Source organism: Setaria viridis, chromosome 8 (genome assembly GCF_005286985.2).
Source record: "Setaria viridis chromosome 8, Setaria_viridis_v4.0, whole genome shotgun sequence".
NCBI classification, from domain to species: Eukaryota; Viridiplantae; Streptophyta; class Magnoliopsida; order Poales; family Poaceae; genus Setaria; species Setaria viridis.
In genome coordinates, this window is record NC_048270.2 from 36,141,217 (window position 1) to 36,164,438 (window position 23,222).

The window sequence follows — 23,222 nt, forward strand, 5'->3', positions numbered from 1 at the left end:
TTGTTGTACTCACCCTTCTCTTTGTTCCCCCTACTTCCTCAACATAATGGTGCTTAGAGGCTAGAGATGAAATCGAGTTTCTTAGAAGATGATTCCTTCCATGGACGCACCACATCAACTTACCCTACACTGGCCCCTCAGCCTCCTCCGTAGTCTCCTCCTCCTCCTCCTCCTCGGGTATAGATGGCAATGGGCACATTACCCGCGGGTAGAGGGTTTATAAACCCGCACCCACGAGGCAAACCCTGTGCCCGCACCCGCGCCCGCGACCCGTGACGGGTACAAACTTAAACCAGCACCTGTCACCCGCGGGCACACCCGTACCCTCCAGCCAAATGCCAGATGGCGGTGGACCGTGTGGCGGCGGGAAGGTGGCCGGGCACCGGGCGGAGCGGTGGCAGGGGACCTCACGGCGGTGGAGGGGGGGTGACCTCGCGGAGGGATTCGATGGTCGAACCACCGAGGGCGGGCGGTGGCCGGCGGGGACCTCGCGGCGGGGGGAGCAAGGGTGGAGGGAGCGGTGGCGGCATGAGGAGTGAGGGCTGGCGCAAGCGGGATTCGCAGGTGACGCTGAGGGCGACCGGCGGGGACCTCGCGGTGGGGGAGCAAGGGCGGGGGAGCGGTGGCAGGCTGGCGGCGGAGAAACAAAAGAAATGAGAATGAACACTTTCTTCTCTCAATTATTCTTGAAACATGCAGCAACTGAGAACACTTCATTGGGGAAACTATCCATGAAATTAATATCCTTTACAGGAACAGATAATTCATAATCCACAATGGCATTGAGGAATCTACCTTATTCAATATTTTGGAGAAGCAAAAAATTGTATGTGGGAGCAAATAATTCGATATCTTATTGGAGTCCTACTTCAGAAAAGCCTGAGGCAAGCTAACGACCCTGTAACAACTTTTTTGTAGTTGGGTGGTGACTGTTCTACAAAATGTAGTGCGTAGCTCAGCTGGTAAGGTTCCTTGTGGTGGAACCTGCCCACCAAGATTTAAGTCCTCAGCTCGTCACTTGTGCTCGTATTTTCCTACATTTATTCTAGGATTTAACCGGGCACTATTTTTTCAGTGGTGACTTTCTCAATCTTGAGGATTTGTCGGCTCAGTCTTTCGAAGATGCTCATAGGGGTAGCGTTGCGTGTATTTGTTCATAAGGGCGAGTGTGCGTATGTATGTATGAGCGTTTACGTTTGTACTGTTTGATTCGCAAAAAAAAATGTAGACTTCCCTTGTAATAACAAGGCTACATCACTCTTATGCAGAAGAAACCTGTTGGTTGGCGGCTCCTGCACCTCCTTTTGCTGCTTCTTTTTTCCTGTATAAAAGGCACTCCCTTTCTCTCTCCTGCTCACCTCAGAAATATTATTTTGATCGAGCCAATGCCTTTCAACAAATTGGCACAAAAGTAGAGTGTCTCGCAGCATAGTGTGTAGTCATCAGTTTCCTCCAGCAAACCGACATCATTCTTCGTATCGTGTAGCAAATTTTACCTTTATGATAAGGATGGGTTAGGCGACTATTACGAGAGAATTCTCTATTTGAAATAATCCATTCCTTTCTTGGTTCTCAAAAATTTTTCATTTCTTATTTGGTCATGGTTTCAACTTCCGTTCCCAAATTGATACTCCGTTCAATTTTCTATCCAACCACAGTTAAATTTCCTAGGAAAAGATAATTTTGCCCCTTGAAGAACATAGGCTCCACCGCAACCACCCTTCTCCTTCCTCCCTCCCCTTATCTCATGGCCTGAACAGCTCCACGGCAATGCACATCTACAGCAGACGGCACGCGTGCGGGCGTGGGGGTGTTGCCGGCGGCGGCGTGGGGACGAGCAGGAGGGGCCTGCCGCGCGGGAGGCTCCGTCTTGAGGCCTAGCGGCGGGCGGCAGGTGGCGCCGAGACGAACGGGGATCGAGCCGGGCGCAGCAGGCGGCGGTGGCGCTGTGGGCGTGTGGCCAGCCATGGGGGCACTGCGGGTGCACGCCAAGCGGCGGCACGGGGACGAGCAAGGAGGGGCCTGCCGTGCGGGAGGCTTCGTCCCGAGGCCTAGCGGCGGCGGCGGATGGCAGCACTGCACAAGGACGACGACGGTGGGGGCCGACGACGCTTTGATTTTGGGGGCTCGGCTTGGCTATGCCGCGACACTGCACAGGGACGGCCGGGGTTGTTCAAGCCATAAGAGAGGGGAAGGCAAATTGGTCTTTTCACATGGCATCTAACAGCAGCTTGACCGAAACTCAAACGGAGTGTCAAATTGGGAACGGAAGTTGAAACCGTGACCAAATAAGGAACGAAAAACTTTTGAAGGTCAAGGAAGGAATGAGTCATTTTATCAGTGTCAAATAGGGAATTATCTCAAGTATTATTAATCTAGTTGGGCCAGTAAATGGATGGGAGGACAACAAAATTGTGCTGGGCCGCATGAACTCTTGGGCTTTTTAGTAGGTAAAAAATTTCCATGGAACTTTTAGTAACGAAATGAAATAGGAAAAAGTAAGCATGGTACGGTCCACTTGGTTAACTCAATTCATGGTGAAATGAAATTCGTGTGAATCCCAATTGCAGTGCGGCTAAATATTTTGTATGCAAATCTACAACCCAATTCGATTCTAGTGTTTGTTGGTTGTTGGCTTCATCGATATATATTGAATACCAACTTTTTTATCATTTATTTCCATTCCCATCATAAGATATCTTAGCTATTGTGAATTATATATTATGGCATGCTGGTGCCAAATTCTATGTTTAATTCCAGACACAACCATATCACTAGAAAATGCATGAATCGCACAATATTTTCAAATCCTCAGTTGGTGATCCGTCCTGCCCTGATATTAGCCTCGCTTGCTGCGGCTCGCGAGGTCAGCCTCGCCTTCAGCGGCCGAGCTCGGCTGCACTGTGGCAAAGTCGGTAGCATCTTCCTCGCTGTGGAGCCGGCTGCAGCACTCCTCTCCACCATGAAGGTCATGGACAAGAGCCCCCTCGGCGACCAGAACAAGCTTGACGACACATCTCTCCCCAAGTTGGTGGCCGCCACACGTCTCCCCACGCCCGCAGCCGTGAGCTCCTACGCGGGCCCCGGTGGCTAGTTGAACCCCACCTCATCCGCTCAGCAGTGGTCGAGCTGTGCCAGGCCCGCTCGGCGGCGCGCGCACCCCACCCTCAACCTTGCCCGTACTCTGCCTCGACGGTTCTCCCGCTTGGCGTTGGAAACCGTGTGGGTGCAGCCCGCTCGATATTGAGCCGTGTGCTAGTGGCTCCTGCTACATCTAGCCACAGTTTTTTCTCTCCTTAAAAGCTGATGTGGCAATGTTGTAGAGAGCTACTATCGACCTGTTGCGGATGCTTGATATACGGAGGGGTAGAATCTACTTTGTAACATGTGGATTAATGCTCCACAGCTAGAGAATAGAGATCATATGGGAAGAGCATTTGCAATAGCTCCCAACTGAACCATAAGGAGGAGGTCGTTTACAGAAGAACAAAAATGTAATTACCTGGAGAAGCTCTCCTGCTTAGCAAAAGAGGTGACTTTGCCAACTCTGCAGGAGGGCGATGGAGCAATGAAAAGGGAAGAGAAGGGATGTGAATCATGCATGTGACGCCAGGACAGGCAACCAATGTAAACAAAAGGTGGGGCACTGAGCCAGAGGTCAGATCAACACTAAGAGCAAGTAATGTCAACGCTAATTAACATATGTCAAGTCAAGACATATTAGCAAAATTTAATGTGGAAAGATGCAGAAAATAATTAAGAGAGAATGAACTGGTCAGCAGTTCCGTCGACCATCATCGGTGAATAGAAACATTTCAAGCAGTTCTTTAAAATGACATTTCAAACTTTACAAACAGATTTTTTTTAAAAAAAAACTGTTTGAAATATCAGGTTGCACTTTGCATGTTTTCCAAAAAAATGTTTGGAATGACATGATCATAAATTATTTCAAATGTTTTATTTATAGGGAGGAAAAAAAGAACTAGACCGTTATACTCAAAGCTATATGAATTATTACGGGTGGTTCCTAAATGATTTGTTGCCAAATTCTAAGTTGAAATCGATCCCAGACACAAACCCATACACTAGCAAATGCCTTAATCACAATTTACGCAATTTACTGCCCAATTTTTACTGCAAAACCTCACTTCACTGTCCAATTTACGCAACCAACATCACTTGGCGAAAAGCACGTCCATGTCCTCCAAGCTCCTCCCACTAGTCTCCGGAAGCTTCATGTACACGAAGACGCACGCGGCTGCCGCCACGCCAGCGTAGAGGAGGAAGCACCCAGGCATGGTGATCCAGTCGGCGAGAGAGATGAACGTCATGGTCACCAGCCCGCACGTGACCCGGTTCGCCGCCGTGCCGAGGCTCGTGCCCTGCGCGCGCAGCCGCAGCGGCACGATCTCCGAGCTGTACGTCGGCACCACCGGCCCGAGCCCGACCGAGAAGGCCGCCACGAACGCCAGCACCGACGCGACGCACGCCGCCGTCGTCAGAGGGGACGACGACGACGCATCGCCGCGCGCCGACGCAGAGCGTCAGGGCTACGGAGGCCAGCGCCACGGCGGCGCCCCCGGCGCTGGCGAGGAGGAGCGGGCGCCGGCCGACGCGGTCGGAGAGGAACGTCGCCACGAGGATGAAGCCCGTCTTGACCACCCCGACGGCGACGGTGGCGCCGAGGACGGCGGTGCTCGACGGCATGCCGGCCTTCTCGAACACCAGCGGGCTGTAGAGCACGATGGCATCGATGCCGGAGGCTTGCTGGAAAAACTGCAGCCCGAGCACGCAGACGAGGATCCGGCGCACGCTCTTCGTCGGCCGCACGAGCATCTCCTTCCACACGCCGCCGGCGCCGGCGCCGGCCTGCGACGGCGCCGAGACGGCCTGCTTGATCTCCGCGAGGCGGAGGTCGGCCTCGGCCGGGGTGTCGGAGGTGCGCACGAGCACGGCGTGCGCGTCGGCGTGGCGATCGCACATCACCAGCCACCGCGGCGACTCCGGCATGGCGAGCACCCCCGCGGCGAGGAACACCGGCGGGAGCGCGCCGGCGGCGAACATGACGCGCCAGCCAAGGTGCACCGGCAAGCCGGCGAAAACGTAATTCGACACGTAGCTGAGCAAGATGCCGACATTGACGAACATCTGCACGAGTACAGAAGTAAGCTTTCAAATGGAGAACCTAGACAAGGATCCAGGCATATAATACACGTACGTCTAGCAAGGACGACAGGACGCCGCGGGTGGACGCCGGCGAGATCTCGGCGTTGTAGACGGGAGCGACGACGCGGGCGAACCCGGCGCCGACGCTGGTGACGAAGCGTGCGGCCATGAGCTCCGCGTAGCTGCCGCTGGCCGACATGGCGAGCGCGCCGGCCATGAGGAAGGCGTTGGCGAGCACGAGCGTGCCCCGGCGGCCGAGAAGGTCGGCAGCCCACCCGCCGGCGAGGATGGACACGAGCATGAACACGTTCATGGACCCGGTGAGCACCTCGACCTGCACTCCGGAGAGGCCCAGGTCCTCCCGGATGAACAGCTGCGCCCCGCTCATCAGCGCGAGGTTGTAGCCCATGAGGATGGTCGTCATGGAGGCCAGCGTGGCGCAGACGAAGGAGAACCTGTTCCGGCGCGGCGCGTACGCGTCCGGCGCCGCGGCGGCAGAGGGGAGCAGCGGCGCTGCTGCTGCGCCGCCGTGCGCCATGGCAGTGGCAGCTTGCTTTCTTTGCTTTTGTCGTCGGTGGTGACTGTGGGATGTCAGTGCAAGTGTGCAACTATAGATTGCTCAGCATGATGTGTAAGTTGGACCGTCGTGCATGTATTATAGTATAATTTACAAATGCATCAGAGACTTGAATTATAAATGGGCGATCTTGCATTTGTTGAAGTGGGGAAGGGTGGTGGTGGAGGGTTCTTTGATGAAAAATGCTCATTCCCGGTTCTTGCAAGCGGTTTGTACCGCAAACCAGGAACGAATTAGAGCATCATTCCCGGTTCTTATATTAACCGGAACTGATGATCATAGGCATCTCACTACCGGAAATAGTAACTTTGCCGAGTGCCCCAGGCACTCGGCGAAGGCCCAAATACACTCGGCAAAGGGTTTGCCGAGTGTAACACTCGGCGAACTTTACTCGGCAAACTTTCCCTCAGCAAACAGTGTGTTGGCCGAGTGTCTATCGTCGGGCACTCGGCGAAGGCTTTGCCGAGTGCCAGAAAACACTCGGCAAAATATAACACTAGGCACAAAGGAGATAACGGTCTGTCACGGTAATAGCTCATTTGCCGAGTGCCAGACGGCTGACACTCGGCGAATACTTAAGTTTTGCCGAGTGTATTTTAAATGACACTCGGCAAAAAGAAAATCTTTGCCGAGTGTATTTTCAAACGGCACTCGGTGAAGGTACATGATTTGCCGAGTGTCTGCCTCGTGGCACTCAGCAAACTGGCCCCATCCGCCAGATTTTTTTGTGCTGTTTGCCGAGTGTTTTCCAGTGGCACTCGGCGAAGATACATAGTTTGCTGAGTGCCTGACCCTTGGCACTCGGCAAAGAGGCCCCTCCCGCAAAAAATTTATGACACCTTTGCCGAGTGTTTTGGCAATGCACTCGGCAAAGTCGTCGAACACTAACAGAAAATGGCCTCTTTGCTGAGTGTTAACACTCGGCAAAGTATCCACCCACCTTCTGAAAAAATAGAAATGTTACGTATAAAGGACCCCTCTCAAAAAACAACCACAGAAACACAGGCATATAAATTGCACCACAAGCATCACAAGCACACAAATAACATTCACAAGTTCTCGTCTAAACAAGTAATTCACAAGTTTTGCATCACAAACACACAAATAACAAGTCACTAAGGAGGATGAGGAGGCTGAGGAGGATGTGCAGGTGGCCACTGCCCTCAGGAAGATTCTGCATTGGATGTAGTCGATTGATTCTGCACAAAGTTAAAGAGATTGCATTAGTCACTTTTCTAGTGTAAGTCTGTAGTGCGTGTAGTTTCTAGTTTAACTCTAGATTGATTGTAAGGTTGAGAGTGACTCACAGGAGTAGCTGCAGGAGGTGGTGGAGGTGGCGGGAATAGGTTCGGTGGCATAGGTGGTGGAGTCTGACCTAAACTATGAAAGACACTCTGCATGTATTGGAACATCTGCTCCGTCCTCTACCTTTCTAGCTGCCGATCCGCCTCGATCCTCGCCTCTAGTTCCTCCCGGCGCTTCCGTTCTACCTCCACCTGGGCCTACAATATTTCATCCCAATGTCTTATTTCCAAGCAAAAGATATGTACAAAATGAAGGAAAATTTAAAGAAACAGGAATAACCTGCAGAGCCTGCATCTGTAACTGTGCAGCGGTAGGCCGTGCCCATATCGTGGGGCTCGAGTCCGTGCTCCTTGCTCGGATCTGGGAGAGAGTGGGAGTACTGGCAGTGTCGATCACGCTATCTCCAATCCAATACCTGCCATGCTTCTTCCCTCTTCCCACCCTCATCACAATTTCAGCATCAATATCCTGAGAGCTCGGATCGAACTCTGGCCCATGAACCTCCCTCGCCATTGCTGTGTACTCGGTGACGCGGCTGTGGATGCTGGGATGGCTGTATGACTCGGGCGGGTCCTCCGGGTTGAAGTTGATGTCTGCCGTGGCCTTGCCCTTTTTGGACATAACCCATGCCTTGAACCGGGAGCACTCCTGGCCATCATGTGATGACGTCTGCGGTAAAAATACAAAAGGATTACAAAATATGCAGTATTATGTGTATTATGTGTGAGAATAAAGAAATGAATTCACGTACCCATTTTTCCTTGTATTCATCAAGGCTCAAGCTGCCTTGATGGTGTGGTGTATATGGCATCTGCAGACGCCGCTCCCGGCAAGCAACGTGGTTCTCCAACCACCCGGGCTGCAACCACACGTCCACCATTTGTTCCCAGCACCGGGTACAGGATCGGGCACCACCACGGAGGCACCTACATCATCAAGTGTGTGACATATAACAAAAGAAATTAAGCGTAATTAATCTCAGAAATAGTAAATATTTACTTTCTGTACGTACCGTCATGAATTCTTCCTTGGTCAGGTTCATTGTCCTGGCCTCTTCTTTTTTGACCCTCATCCTTCTGTATTCAGCATAGAAGTCGATGATGGCCGGGGGCGCGGCGCGGCGGGGTGGGGCGCTGAGGCCGAGGGCGGGGGCGCCGGGCCGGGGGCGGGGTCGCTAGGGCCGGGGCCGCGGGGCGTCGGGACGGCAGGGTGCCGGGGCCGGGGCGCCGGGGCCGGGGCGGGGCGGCGGCGCACCAGGGCACGGGCGGCGGGGCGGCGGGGCGCCGGGGCCGGGGGCGGGGGTGCCGGGGCGTCGGCGACGGGCAAGAGCGGCGGGCGAGGCATGAGTGGTTTCAATTTTTGGGATAAAGGGCCACGCGCGGCGGTTCGGGAGAAAAAGCTAAGTCTTGTTCTTTGCCGAGTGCCCGTGATCTGGCACTTGGCAAAGTAAAGATTTATTTTTTTTTTTAAAACAGTTGGCGCACGAATGTCGGCCTGGCAGGTAGTTTGCCGAGTGCCTGCGATCTGGCACTCGACAAACCTTCTATCTTTGCCGAGTGCCAGATTCAAGGCACTCTGCAATCCCATGTTTATCTTTTTTTAAAGAAAGAGGAAAATACTGCCAGTGGGTCCGTGTACCTTCTTTGCCGAGTGTCTAAGGAAAACACTCGGCAAAAGGTACCTTTGCTAAAGTGTTTTTTCTATACACTCGGCAAAATACACTGACATTTCATGTACCTTCTTCAATAACGTGTTTTACAAAACTTTTTCTAATATACTTGGGTAAAATCGTGTCAACATCACTCAACGATGGTTAAATTATTTTTCTACTGATATTGTTCTATTATTTCATGCAGTTATAACGCAAATTGCATTTATATCTACTAAAAATCTATAATTGCATTTAATCAATAAAAAATAGCAAACGATCCGAAAAAATTTCCAAATTTTGACATGAACCAATCTATGTTGTATGTTGCCTATACAAAAAGATTTGAACCCAAACCTTAACTCAAGTGTCACTTGGACGCCAAATCTTATTGTGTTCTCTCTAACTTCTATGAATCCTTCCAGGAGATGAGTCGGCTTCTAAGCATCATATGTCAAAAACTGGGTGAAACCTTCTTAATTTTTTACCACAGCCTCCACACATAATATCATGACATCTTGACAAATCTTATGATTTTCAGATTTCGTTTGCTTTTTTTAGAATTTAACAACCATTCAACCAAATGTTCGTGGTCGTGTTTTTTAAAAACAATGTTCAAAATTTCTTTTCATTTCCTGGTTGAGACCTCAATCCGGACTCCATAATATGAATATAATTTTTTCACTGATTATAATCCATTATTTCAAGTACTTGCAGTTAAAATCTGACATGAATAAAAAAATTCCTATTAATGCAATCATTTCATTAAAAATAGCAAACAGACCACAAAATATACCAACTTTTATTATGGATTACAAAATCTCATACGTGGGTCATAGAAAAAGTGTGGAGGCTAGGGGACGGAAATTTTTTTTTTGTTCGCCGAGTGCCAACAGAAACACTCGGCGAAATCTTGTGTTGGCCGAGTGTCTATGGTGCGGCACTCGGCGAAGTAATAGGTTTGCCGAGTGTCTTGCAGTGGCACTCGGCGACCTTTTGGTTTTGCCGAGTGTGGGAGGGTGGCCCTCGGCGAACGTCCTTTTTGCCGAGTGTCGGCGTCCAACAGTCGGCAAAGGACTAACGGCCGGCCCAATCCGCTGAAGGACGGTGCACGTGCGACGCACACGCCGCTGATTTACCGAGTGTCGAAACTTTGCCGAGTGTCTGGGAGTGGTTTGCCAAGTATTGTATTTCTGGCACTCGGCAAACAACCTATTTGCCGAGTGTAATATGTTTGCGGAGTGCCCCCTTGTATACACTCGGCAAAGAGGTTGTTTGCCGAGTGCCCGAAAGAAAGCACTCGGCAAAATTTTTACACTCGGCGAATTTACTGTTTCCGGTAGTGTCTCATCACTCTCGGTTTACTTTCTAGGAGTGAAGGGGGTTTTCCGACTGGTATGATGCTCTCTTCTCTAGTAGTGTCCTGCCATCATATATCGAAGCACGGAACTTGAACTAGATTAAACTGATACCATGTAATTAATAATGATAGCGGTGGTACACCTTCCATCTTCTAACTAGATTAAACTGACTCGGTATGCCTCCTATCACCCGGCCGACCTCCTAGGCTCAGGGGCTAGGTGCGGGAGGTGACCATTTTGTGTTTTGAAAACAAATTCTTTATTATATAATATAATATACCTCGGCCCATTAGTGTTCAACATAATTTTTAGTGGATCCGTTAAAAGTATTATTTTAAAATTTTAGTTTCTCTTACAATATATTACTGATTGATATAAAATTGTAACCTTTTCTAAAATATAATTCATTTGAAAACATGAATGAGTTGATGCCACTTTATATGCTAAACATAAACAAGTTTGACTACTTGTTCGAAAATGTTGTAGTTTAACTTTTTGAATCAAGTGATACCTTGTATTGATGGATGGAGCTAAACGGTTTTTGAATCTAGGATTCCGCGTACACACAAGTTATGAACATTCTCTCCATTTTTCACGTCATCAAATAATCCAATGTTGCCCAGATATAAATATCTAATTAATATGCGCGATATAACAACGCGCTGAGAGTATTGTGTGAAAAGATATATTCAAATCAAATAGGGAAATTAAAGCTCACAATCTCCCCAAGCAGCTACTCCCTCCGTTTATATTTATAAGGTATGGTATGACTTGGCACGGTCTTCCAACTTACATTTGACCATTTATTTACCTTATATTATACTCTGTCCGCCCCAAAAAGAATGATGTTTTGGTATTCAAAATTTATCCAAAAAAGAATGATGTTCTCGGATTTAAATCTTATGCATGCATAATTTAACGTGTTGATCTCGTGCATGCATGATTAAATTGAAACATATTTTCTCCATTTTCCATATGCAAACTGAACCAACTAAGGATACATGCATCTTTTTTATTCACCCCTAATCTATCTGAAAAATCCGAGGAAGTCATTCTTTTTGGAACAGAGGGAGTATTATTTATGGTTATAAACTTATGATCATTGTAGAGTATATTAGATTACGAATCTAATCATATAAACAGGGCGGCTCTACGATTTTGAGGGCCCTTGAGCAGACTAAAAACTATGAGCCCTTTGATCTAAATATTTCTTTTTCATTTGTAACTTAAAAAAGAAAATAGTATTACTAATAACCTGTACTTTTGAAAAACCATATCAATACTACAAACTTATTTTTTCCTTTTTCTGAAAATCTGACAAATATTTCTTAGGTAACATTATATGATTCTAGCACCTAAATTTCAAAGGACATTAAACATTAGAAACAGAAGATTGAAACTCATGAAATCTAGATAGGAAGTCAATAACCTGTTAGGGTGCTAACTGTTAAGGAAGTAAGTAAAGATTCACTCACCGGAGCAGAGTAGGATGAAGATGAACTCGTTAATTGGATTGATTTGCTAATCAAGTTCGATTTTGCGGAATCGTGGACAAGAATCAGATGCGGTGCAGACCGGCAGGCGTGAGCGCCGAGGTCAAATGCAGGTATACACATGTACTTGTACACATAGAATTCTAGCTGCCCTGAGGTCAGAGCCATGCCTGCATATAAAGTTTACATTATAAAAATAAAATATTATAAAAATAAAATATTAATAGTTAAATTATTGTTAGACATCGTAAAGTTTGAATCTTAATATGCATATGCGTTTTACAAATAAAAACAAAAAACAGAGTATATATGAGCCTGGAGACGTACGTGCCCTTACCGGAGGTCCGCTCAGAGCACTCCCACGTACGTCTACACGCCTCCGTCTCCGTCATGTGGTGGCCGTCGTCGTCGTGGTCGTGGCAAGGGCTCGTCCTCAGAGGAACATCCGAATTCATTGATCAAGTCAAGAGAGGTAGCACCACCGATCTTTCACGATCCCTTTTCCATCTTCTGTGTGTTCCTCTCGCTACCTCACCTTTGATTTCGTTCGGAACAGATTGACCAAAACTTATTCATCAATTATCAACCTCGATTGCCATTATTCTATCGGACAAACCAAACTAATAATATATGTACAATCCTAACTGCATACTACAGGGCATGATATTGCGAATCTTGTTCTTGGTCAGTTACGGAATGATCGGTATTATTGTGCTAAATTGTGTGTTGTGGATTGTGGCACCTGGTTTGGTTTGGGAGCACGCCGCGGCAGATCGTCAGCGAACCGGAGCTGATCCGGAAGGTGGTGCTTCTCTCGCGCGCTTTCGACCGGTACGAGGCCCACCCGCTCATCCGCCAGTTCGAGGGCCTCGGCCTCAGCAACCTCCACGGCGGCGAGTGGGGCGCGCCGCCGTGCGATCCTCGCCCCCGCTTTCCACGCGGAGAACACCAACCTCCTCGTGCCGCTCGTCGGCGAGGCGGCGCGGCGGACGCTGGAGGAGCTCGTGCTGCCGGCGAGGCGGCGCGGCGGACGCTGGAGATCGTCGAGGAGACCAAGAACCTCTTCTTCGTCGGGAAGGAGACGATGACCAGCCTCCTCACCTGGGCCACCGTCGCCCTCGCCATGCATCCGGAGTGGCAGGACCGCGCTCGCCGGGAGGTCGTCGTCGTCTGCGGCCGCCGGAGCCTCCCTACCAAGGATCACATCACCAAGCTCAGGACCGTACGAATTCGAACGCACTGTCATGTGTCATTACGGTAATAAAACGATGGATCGATATCTTGGCTGATCGACAACCATGCGCGACGGCGTTTAATTTGCAGGTGGGGATGATCGTGAACGAGACGCTGAGGCTGTACACCGCCGGCGGTGGCGATGATCCGGAAGGCAAAGCAGGACGTGGAGCTGGGCGGCGGGCATGGAGATCATGATCCCGATCATGGCCGCGCACCACGACGCCGAGGCGTGGGGCGGCGACGCCACGGAGTTCAACCCCGCACGCTTCGCGGACGAGGGCCAAGGAGGCGAACCGGGGGCGGCGTTCATGCCGTTTGGCGGCGGCGCGCGGGCGTGCATCGGCCAGAACCTGGCGCTGATGGAGGCCAAGAGGTGGCGCTGGCCGTCGTGCTGCAGCGGTTCGAGCTCCGGCTGTCGCCGGCGTACGTGCACGCGCCGAGGGTGCTCATGATACTTCACCCTCAGCACGGTGCGCCGGTCATGTTCCGGCCGTTATTGTGAACGGTTTTTTTTTGAAAAACGTACAGTGCTGCTGGTGCACCACTATTTTTATATTCAAAAAAGAAGTGATCGCTTCCATTTTTAGGATTTTTCTATTAATAACTCCCAGATGGTTGCTAAGTCAACGATGGAGGTTCCCAGATGTAGGGAGCTCCCAGCAGCGTAGGCACCCATGAGGCCGAACATGCCGGCAACCATGCAGACATAGAGCGCATAGCACCTTTTGCCTGGTCTATACAGAGTTGGGTTCAGGAGGAGGACGATGAGAGCCACGGATGCCATGAAGCTTGCTGCATTGCAGATTTGCAGCAGAAGAAGGCCTTGTAACGGCGAGGGTACTTGTCTTGGAGGACTGGGAAGCCGGCTCGGTGCCCAAACCTATCGTTTTCCCATAAGCCGCCTAGCGGGGTCAAGCCGGCTTGGTAGGTGAGCGTTGCAGACAAGATTGCAAGAAGCAGCAGCACCTCACGCTTCTTCTCCAGCTTGTCTTCTTCATGCTTAGCTTCTTATGATCCAACTCACTTCTCTCAGGCTTCTTACTGGGGTCTAGTAGTGTGATGAAGAGGATGTGAATGACCGCATTGATCATAAGGACACCACCAGCCAAGGCAAGCGTGTAAGCAGATGTGCTTGTGTCCCTGCAACTTCCGGCAGCGTATGCGCCTATGAGGCCAAACAGATCCAGTATCATGGCCGCCTGCATCGCATGGAGTTTATTCTGCACCATTACCATGATGATACGGAATGCCACAAGTACAAAAGCCACTGATTCTAGCATAAGACCTTGTACCGCCCTATACTAGGTGTGTTGTGAGGAGTATTGGATCTCCTACAATTTGATCCTCCCTGGTGTTAGATCAGGCGAGCATGTTTGGATGGTGTCCACACATTGCCACACTTTCTTGCAAAACTTCACCAAAGGTGTAGTGGCCAAAAATTTGTTAGCCGCACTTTAAGAAAGGTTTGGCAAAGAGAAGAGTCTATCACATGTGGTGGGTCATTTAGTTGAAAAATTCTGGCAAGCCACAACTGTGGCAGAAACAAAACACTAGCCTAAAATGTTGCGACATGCCTAACTTGTGGTCACCATCCAAATAGGCCCATAGTCCTGCTTGGTAATAATCAATGGTCGCCACAGGAGTGGCAAGCACCTGAATATATTCACTTGTCCTTTTTAGGTCTTCACTCATGCCATCCCTCCTAATTGCACAAATATAAACTACAAGAAAGTGGAGCATTAGCAGAAAAAAAAAGCAAAGAAATTTTCACCATGATGAAACAACATTTAATTTGTCAATATATAATATATGTGATCTATCTGTAACAAAATGCTATATCATAACAACAATTATGAAAATGACCCTGGCCTTAGTCAATATTGTTTGGAGGGAACTGGTTGGAATGCATATATATGAGAGCAAATAGCTCGGTATCATAGCACATATTTGACTTCTACTTCATAAAGGCAAACAAACGACTGTGCCACACATCTTTTATTTGTGTAATTCGCACTATCCGAAGACATGAGAGACATCTGATACCGGACCACTCTTAAGCAGAAGCTTGCAACTCTGTAGTAGCAGTAGAGTTGTGGACTTCTGCTAATGCCTTTTCTCCTCCATCAACTTTTCCGTCTTCTGGTTTCTGTGTTTGTTTCCTGGACGCGAGGAAGAAGAAAAACACAACCAAGACAACTAGGGGGAAGAGCATGATGACTTTCCAAGATCTTCGCGACTCACGGACACTGCCTGCTGCGTAGGCTACCAGGAGGAAGAGCATGTCTAGTACCATGGCTGCGTGGATCGGCCCAAGAGGCATTTCGATTTGCTTCCTAGCAGGATCTTCGTGATTCTTCTTAGCAGGCAACATCATCATCCGTAAAATAAGCAAGGCGATGATGATGATGGAAGCTACGAAGGAAATGGAGTTGCTGTAGAAGAAAACATTGTACCGCGACTTGTTGATGTCGTAGAGGACCGGGTTGCCAGCAGAGTACCCATTACCGTCGTCCCTCCACATGCCACCAGGTGGTTTCAGGCCCGTCAGGTAGGTCACGCTCGCAGCCAGTATTCCTACCAGCATCAGGTACATTATTGCAGTTTCTTCAGCATCATTGGATGGAGGTGGTGGTGGATTATTGGAATTGGGAGGATTATTGGGCTTTTGTGCATTGGTGCTCACATCATTTGTGGGTGGTGGTGGATTAATATTGGAGTTGGGTTTCGGAGTTTTGGTTGTCACGGGAGGCTTTTGTTTTTGCACACAACGGTGGTGGATTGTTAGACAGACTACAATTGCAAAACCTACAACAACCAACACCAAGAAGATGATGGAGGTTCGTAGATGCAGGGAGCTTCCAGCAGCATAGGCTCCCAGGAGGCCGAACAAGCCGGCTACCATGCAGACAACGAGTGCAGAGCACCGTATGCCCGGCTTGTACAGATTTGGGTTCAGAAGCAGGACGATGAGAGCCACGGACGCCATGAAGCTCACCGCATTGCAGTAGAAGAATGCCTTGTAGCGGCGAGGGAACTTGTCTTGGAGAACCGGGAAGCCCGCGTGGTGCCGCCCAAACTTGTCATCATCTTCCCAGAAGCCACCCGGTGGGGTCATGCCGGCTTGGTAGGTGAGTGTTGCGGCCAGGATCGCAAGAAGGAGGAGCACCTCACGATGGTTCTCATACTTGTCTTTTTCCTCGCCGTTGTCACTGTGGTCTAATGTGAAGAAGACAATGTGAATGACCACGTAGATAAGGACGCTGCCAGCCAAGGCGACGGTGTAGATGGAGGTGCTCGTGTCCCTGCAGCTTCCGGCGGCGTATGCGCCTATGAGGCCAAAGAAATCCAGTATCATGGCCACCTCCAGTGCGTGGCCTCGAACCAGATGCTCATTCTGCAACATTATCACGATGACTATGGATGCCACGAAGGCCGCCGAGTTAAAGTAGAAGAAGATCTTGTACCGCCCAGGGTGGGTTGTGAGGAGTATTGGATCTCCCACATTGTGACCCTCCCCGTTGCCTGCCCAGACGCCACCAGGTGGATCTAGTCCTGCTTGGTAAGCAATGGTCGCTGCAAGAGTGGCAAGCAACTGAATATATTCACTAGTCCTTTTCAGATCTTCGCTCATGCCATCCCTCTTAATTGAACAAATAAACCTACAAGAAATTAAAGCAGCAGATCATTAGCAGAGAAGGAAAAAGTGACGACATCTTGTTTAACCACAAGGTAACCATGATGAAATGAAACAACATTTAATTTTGTCACTACATATTACGTTGTCTATTTGTAACAAATTAAATTCTATATCACAACATGTATATCATCGATCATTAGTGATAAAACTGTTTTGTCACTGTCCACTATTTTAATAGTGACAAAAACGCTGACGAAATATATGCTGTCCTGGATCGTTGTTGGCCCAACAAAAACCACTATTTATACCCTATGGCATGTCTATTTGTGACTAAACATTATATTGCCGTAACATGTCATTGGTGACACTTCCACCATGGCAATTGTCACTAAATTAGTTTCTCTTACTATTGCATAGTAATTTGTTAGTAAAAGATTATTATATTGCCACAGAATGCCACATTAGTGAGAAGAAACAAAAAGGTGACAAATTAAAATTGTATCACTATTTACCATTTTAATTTTGACTAACTATTTTCCCTCACTATCTTAGCCCCACCACACTATTTGTCATCACCACTGTCTAGTATGACGTGAATACATCTTATACAACCATCTTATGTGAATGACTACCATGATTTCAAGAATGAGAAAAGTGCTTCTAGTGTTATGTTAACTAGTCCATCAACCCGTGCTCCCGCACGGGCTAATATTTTTATAAGTTATTGGATTTGAAAATTATTTAGAAATTAAACTCTTAGCTAATAATCAAATTTGTTTACCTACTACTATTATTTTTCCAATACTTTAACATAATACTTATATAGATATGTATCTATCTTTGTCCAGTTGTGATTGATTTTTAATTAATAATTATTCTATGCACTTTTTCATTCATATTCATACTTTTTCCATTTTGTATCGCACCTCCAATCCTCTATACATTATGTTTAGCGTACAAATCAATATTTTTCATCGATTCCGCACATACATGTATACATGGTCTAATGGTGGTACTCATCATGTGTATATACTTTAATGTAGTATTTTTATATTAACAATGACATAAATAGGTAATTTAGAATCATATATTAGTTTACTTTTTGACATTTCTATATGATGCACATGAAGATAATTAGATTAAGATTTAGGTATTTACTTTAGCTTATTTTTAATAACGACATACGTGGGTAACATAGATAAAATTTTAGAATGACATTTTAAGTTATGCTTTACAATGATGTGCATTAGTAAATTGGATGAAGATTATAGGGTTACTTTAGATTATGTTTTATAATAGCTGAGCTCGGTAATTTAGATATAGGTTTAGAGCTCATTTTTGAATATTTCCACAATGATAGTGGTGGATAACTTTTTAGAAAATATAATAAATCAATGGCTATGATTATTAGAGTTTACAGGATTGGTGTTTGATGTTTTTAATTTTTATGAGAATCTCTCTTTTTTCTTGCTTGTCTCATGGGAACTAATACGGAGTCTCTAATTGAAAAAAATGAGATTACATTGCTACAAAACTATGGTACCATAAGCTACCTCTCATTTGTTAAATATTCGAACACAATACTTATGTAGATATTATACTTAATATCTTCATCCAATTGTGATAGATTTCAATTAGTAATTACTCTATAATATTTTCATCGACATTTATAATCTATAACTTTCCACTTTGGACCGCATGTATGGGCTTGAATTTGTTTAATGAACCCTAAGTTTGAGTGCTCATAAATTTAATAGAACTATCCATAATGCTAAATATAATTTTAGCATACAAATGTACATTCCCATAAGTTTATATCCTTATAAATGGTGACACACATCACACATCATGCGTATAGACCTTAATTATTATATCGTATACCAATAGTGTAAGATATAGACGATTTAGAATCATATATTGTTGTATATTTTTAATTAAGGTTATTTGATTCAAACGTAGGGTTACCTCATGTTATTTTTAATAATAGCATGTGTGGGTAATATAGATGCAAATTTAAGGGGTTACTTTAAGTTTTTTAAAGTAATAGTGGTAGGCAATTTAGTTGCAAATTAGGGAGTTATTTTAAATATTGTTTATAATGGCATAAGTGGGTAATTTTGATGAAGATTAGGGGGTTACTTTAATTTATTTTATATAATGGCAGAGGTGGGTAATTTATATAGAGATTTAGGAGGTTACTTTAGGCTATTTTTATAATGGCACAGATGGGTAATTTTTTAGAAAATATAATAGATGCAACGGTTATGATAATTTGAATCTGTCGATTGATGGTCGGATATTTTGCCTTTTTTGAGAATTTCTAGGATTTCTCTCTTTTTCTAGAGTGTCCACCTAAGAATCCTAGATGGCTTCATCTGGAGGCTTTAAAAGGAGCCTCCAATTAGTAATAGTAAGATAAAACATTACGTAGGAACTAACCCTACTGCATACACAAAGCCATACTACTGCATATAAACATTATGTAGGCAGGAAATGCGATATCAATGCAAAATCATCTTAAAAGACTTGTAAACGAACTTCATATATACCTGCCAAACTTGGATTCCTTGAACAATTTGATGAGTGATCCACAACAGCCTTGACGACGAAGTCGCACGAGAGCATACTGAAGAGCAATGCAGGCACCAACCGGGAGAACTAGAAGAAGAACATAGGCGCTGTGCTTCCCGTCCCTGCAGCTCCCGGCGGCGTAGGCACCTCCGAGCCCCAAAAGCGCGGTGACGATGAGCCCGTAGAGCGCAACGACCCTTTGTTTGATATCCCCCTCCAGGTCGAGCTTCTCGTAGTCCACGGTGAGCATGATTGCGAGCAGGGACGCGGCGAAGGCAGTCGTGTTGCAGAAGAAGAAAGCCTTGTAGCGGCGGGGATGGGAGCCCTGCAGCACCGGGTGGCCGGCGGCGCCGCCGTGGCCCTCCTGGCGCCAGAAGCCGCCGGGCGGGTTCAGCCCGGCTATGTACGCGACGGTCGCCGCGAAGATGGCGAGGACCAACAGGACCTCATGCTTCTTCCCGAGCTTCTTTGTCCCCATGTCTTGGCTTCCCCGCGCCGGCGCCCAACGGCGGCGATAGTATTTTTCTACGTAGATGAGGAAGGCGACGGCAGCGTAGAGCGAGGCGCCGGACACCAGCACAGAGGCGCAGACGGTGGTGAACTCGTCGTTGCTGCCGCCGGCGGCGTAGGCCCCCATGAGGCCGAGCACGTCGACCAGCATCACCGTCCACATGAGGAGCAGGTAGGTGTCGCTGCCGTCCTTTTGCAGGAAGAGGAGGAGGAGGCTGAGCAGGAGCGACGCCGCGAAGGAGATGGCGTTGAAGTAGTAGAAGACGATGTAGCGCCGGTAGTTGGTCTCCCGGAGGATGGAGTCGCCGGCGAGCCCACCTTCCAGCCAGGAACCCCCCGGCAGGTTGAGCCCCGCCGCGTAGGTCACCGTCGCCACCAGGGTCGCCAGAAGCAGCAGATACTTCTTCAGCTGGTACTCCGTCGATCCCAGGTTCTGTTCGTCGGCCGCCATAGCATTCTTGGCTAGTGTTGGGTGCCTTGCTTGAGTGGAACTTTGGGTGGCAGCCATGGGCTGAGCTGAGAGCTCTACGAAATTATAGAGCTGATCGATCCAGCGGGTGCAACCAGCATCGCTGTGCCGTGTATCCTAGACATGCATGGCATCACTTGAGAAGGTCATCTTATTTTAGGCTTTATTCCCTTCTCCTTTCCAGATCGGCTCTGCTGTTTATTCATGTCTCTTTATAGCTAGTCTCTTTCAAGTGATCGCTGTCTGCACGCCAGGATCCAATACCTCATGCATACTTGTTTTGAACCAAAGATATACAGTACTTGTTGATTCTACAAGTTGTTGTTTCTTTTTTTTTCATATAACAAAGTGTAAATAAAAACGTTTCATCATTCGTTCTGTATCAAATGGCCACCAGTTCGACAGATTCTCGTGTTCACTACCACAAAACAGAGATTTCGTGAGAACTCAAAGCAGTCATGAAAATAGCGAAAACCGTCACGAAAATAGTCCATAACATTCAACTCTCATGAAAATCCTCTCATGAATATGGCATCACAAAAATACCATTTTCATGAGGCTCAACCGACAGGAGCCTTTTTCATGGACACCCAAGTTTAAAAAATGATGCGGTCAGCACCTTGGAGACTAGGAGTAAGTGTGAACACGTGAAAAAGGCAGTTGGATTATCTTCAAATGCTTATTTCTCGTAAACCGTATGTCATTTTGATGATCTGTTTGCACCATTATATTATATATATTTCTTACATTTTTATCAGGAAAAGAAGACCAAACTGTTGATATTTTGAAACCATATTTTGAATAGACACAAAGTTGCCTATATCAAACTACAAAAATACATTATTAAAGCAAATAAATTGCCCAGGAGTATTCACCAAAACTGCGTACACCTCCAATACAAAAATATTCACTTATTCCACTCAATTTTCCAGTCACCTTTGCATGCCTTCATGCCATCCATGCCCTGTTCACACCATGAACTTCATTGTCTACTAATCAGACTTAGCTCCCCAAGCAACTTTTTAGAAACACATATAAGCATGTGATTGAAAAAACATAAGCAAATTAGAACAAAGACACAAGCATTTTCTCTACCATGAATAAATTACCACCTAAAATGCGCAAGTGTGGTCTTGTTTAATTCTGATGTTCTCATCAAGAGGAACGGCAGTGGTGTAATTAGATTTAAATTTGGACACTTAGTTTTAAATTTGCGATATTTTTCTAGTTTTGAAACTAATTTGCACGTGATGATGCCATCTAGTTGTGTGCCTTTGGATGCAGGAGTACCTCAGCCTAGGAGAGAGAAGCACGTGAAACTATGAGCACGTGATACTTGGATGGTCATAAGCATGTGGTGCAGGCCATGCCGAAGCACCTCCGCAGAATCGGTCATTCCGCTGTTCGGTACCCTGGAGCCCGGGCGCGACCGAGCGTCCCCACCCACGCGTGCGTCCGGATCTTTTTGTCGGCCCATGGTGTTTTTCGTCGGCCCACCGCCCACGCACTCTCGAGCGACGCCCTCCCGTGACTTCAAAATGGTAATAGCTGCCGGCTTTGTGTCAGAGCTGTCTGCTTATATGAAAAACCAAAACCCAAACTGAAAAAAGTTGTAGGCTCTTCTTTGTGTCTGTCCGAAAAAATACACCTATGCAAAAATACACCTATTGCAAAGCATCTCATATATCACGCATCCTGGAGATGCACCCTATGCACTCAATACGCGACTACCAACATCTTCCGTTCTTCAGGCAGCGTGGGATAGAGCACCAGAATGCAGCTGCCGTAACCACTGCCAATGGATCGGACACACCATCGGTAATCAGTACCTACAAAGATGATCAACAAGAACGAGCAAGCTTTTTTAGATAATACTAGGTTTTCACATAATTTGGTATACAATTTTGAACAATATTACTTTAATTTTTTAAACCAAAATATCTAAAATTTACACTCGAGATTAATTGTGAGTTAAATTTATAAGATAACTTCAATATACGTGAAACATGAAACAAGAATTTTTCTCAAATCAACTAATACCAATTATATGATTAAGATTATTGCTGCAGATGAATGCATACGAGCATGCAGCTACACAACCAACAACAAATTGCTAATTAGCTATCATAAATTTAGTGCAGACAAATGCCCACATGCATGCCGGCAGCTACAGATAGCTTCATGTTTAAATTACTATACCACCACTATCAGTATCACTGCAAGACTGTAACTCCATTCCATGCCAGAGGACAGCACGGCGAGCAAACACAGTGCCCCCATAGGTTACATGGACAAAGCAAGAAATCTGCCAAGAAACTAGTCCACTAAAATTCAAGCAAGAAATCTGCGAAGAAACTAGGCAACTAAAAATTCTAAACAAGTTCTGAACCCACAATACTTATGAGCCATCCCACAATACTTATGAGCCATTGGCCGTATCAATTAACCACATCATACGGCTCTTCATCGTACAGCAACAACTCAACAATTGAGTAGAATTAAAAGAACTCCAGAAGCTAGACTCACAAAAGCTACCTTTTGACTTGCTGGTCACAAACGCATCAGCCTAAGCACTGTGTTTCTACCTTTCAGGTTGAGCACCAAACACCCACCAACGGCCAGCACAACGAGGAGCAGTGCCACAAACAACCACACACAGCAGCCAAAAAATATTCTAACATACCAAGCCACTAAAAATTTAATCAAACAACCATGCTATCCATAATACGATTGCCTAATCACCTAAAAACACTAATTCTAAAAGAAAATAACCAAATCAGAAGGATGGCATTTATCGGTTTTACATGAATCACCACAGGTAAAATGTAGGGTATATAAAGTGGGAAAATCCAACCCTTAGAATTGTAGTCTCTGATGCCGACAGGAGGGATCCTGCATACCTTGTGGCTGTTGATGCAGGATGGAGCGATCTACGGCTGGAACTGTTGGCAAGTCCGCACTCAATCTCCAAAATGCCCACTGTCCTCCTTGACACTACAACTCCAATGCCCATGACACAAGGCACAACTCCCTGGACCAAGTTCAAGTGAGCAACAGCTTGTCAATAATTAACTAAAAACCACCTTTAGCCAAAAGCAGATGCTAAAACTCTGCATAAACAGAATTCCCTACCATGCCATGCAATTGGTAGATTCTGTATATACATTTGAGATACAAATTTGCAAGCTTACGAAAGCAGCACTATGCATCCACGAAAATGTCAAGTTCAGGGAAATAGCCAATATTCAA

At 46.8% G+C, this 23,222-nt stretch overlaps 1 protein-coding gene and 2 pseudogenes across 1 annotated transcript; 1 reads left to right on the top strand and 2 right to left on the bottom strand.

Moving 5' to 3' along the window:
- Nucleotides 1-4,029: 4,029 nt before the first annotated feature.
- On the bottom strand, nucleotides 4,030-5,730 carry LOC117834729 (polyol transporter 5-like; annotated as a pseudogene).
- Nucleotides 5,731-11,940: 6,210 nt separating this feature from the next.
- On the top strand, nucleotides 11,941-13,288 carry LOC117834604 (cytochrome P450 734A5-like; annotated as a pseudogene).
- A 947-nt stretch (nucleotides 13,289-14,235) lies between these two features.
- Nucleotides 14,236-20,096, bottom strand: LOC117866783 (uncharacterized). Its single transcript, XM_034751065.2, has 2 exons — nucleotides 18,973-20,096; nucleotides 14,236-16,445 (listed from the first exon to the last, which is right to left on the bottom strand). Exons 1-2 carry the CDS (start codon nucleotides 20,010-20,012, stop codon nucleotides 14,840-14,842), a joined length of 2,646 nt encoding a protein of 881 aa, XP_034606956.1. The 5' UTR covers nucleotides 20,013-20,096; the 3' UTR covers nucleotides 14,236-14,839.
- Nucleotides 20,097-23,222: the final 3,126 nt, after the last annotated feature.

Bases quoted from the DNA above. Each gene is read 5' to 3' on its own strand.
- LOC117866783 (XM_034751065.2), bottom strand. From the start codon at position 20,012: ATGGCTGCCACCCAAAGTTCCACTCAAGCAAGGCACCCAACACTAGCC. The intron at 16,446-18,972 runs GTATATATGAAG...AATTTCTTGTAG, and splicing joins AAGGAATCCAAGTTTGGCAG to GTTTATTTGTTCAATTAAGA.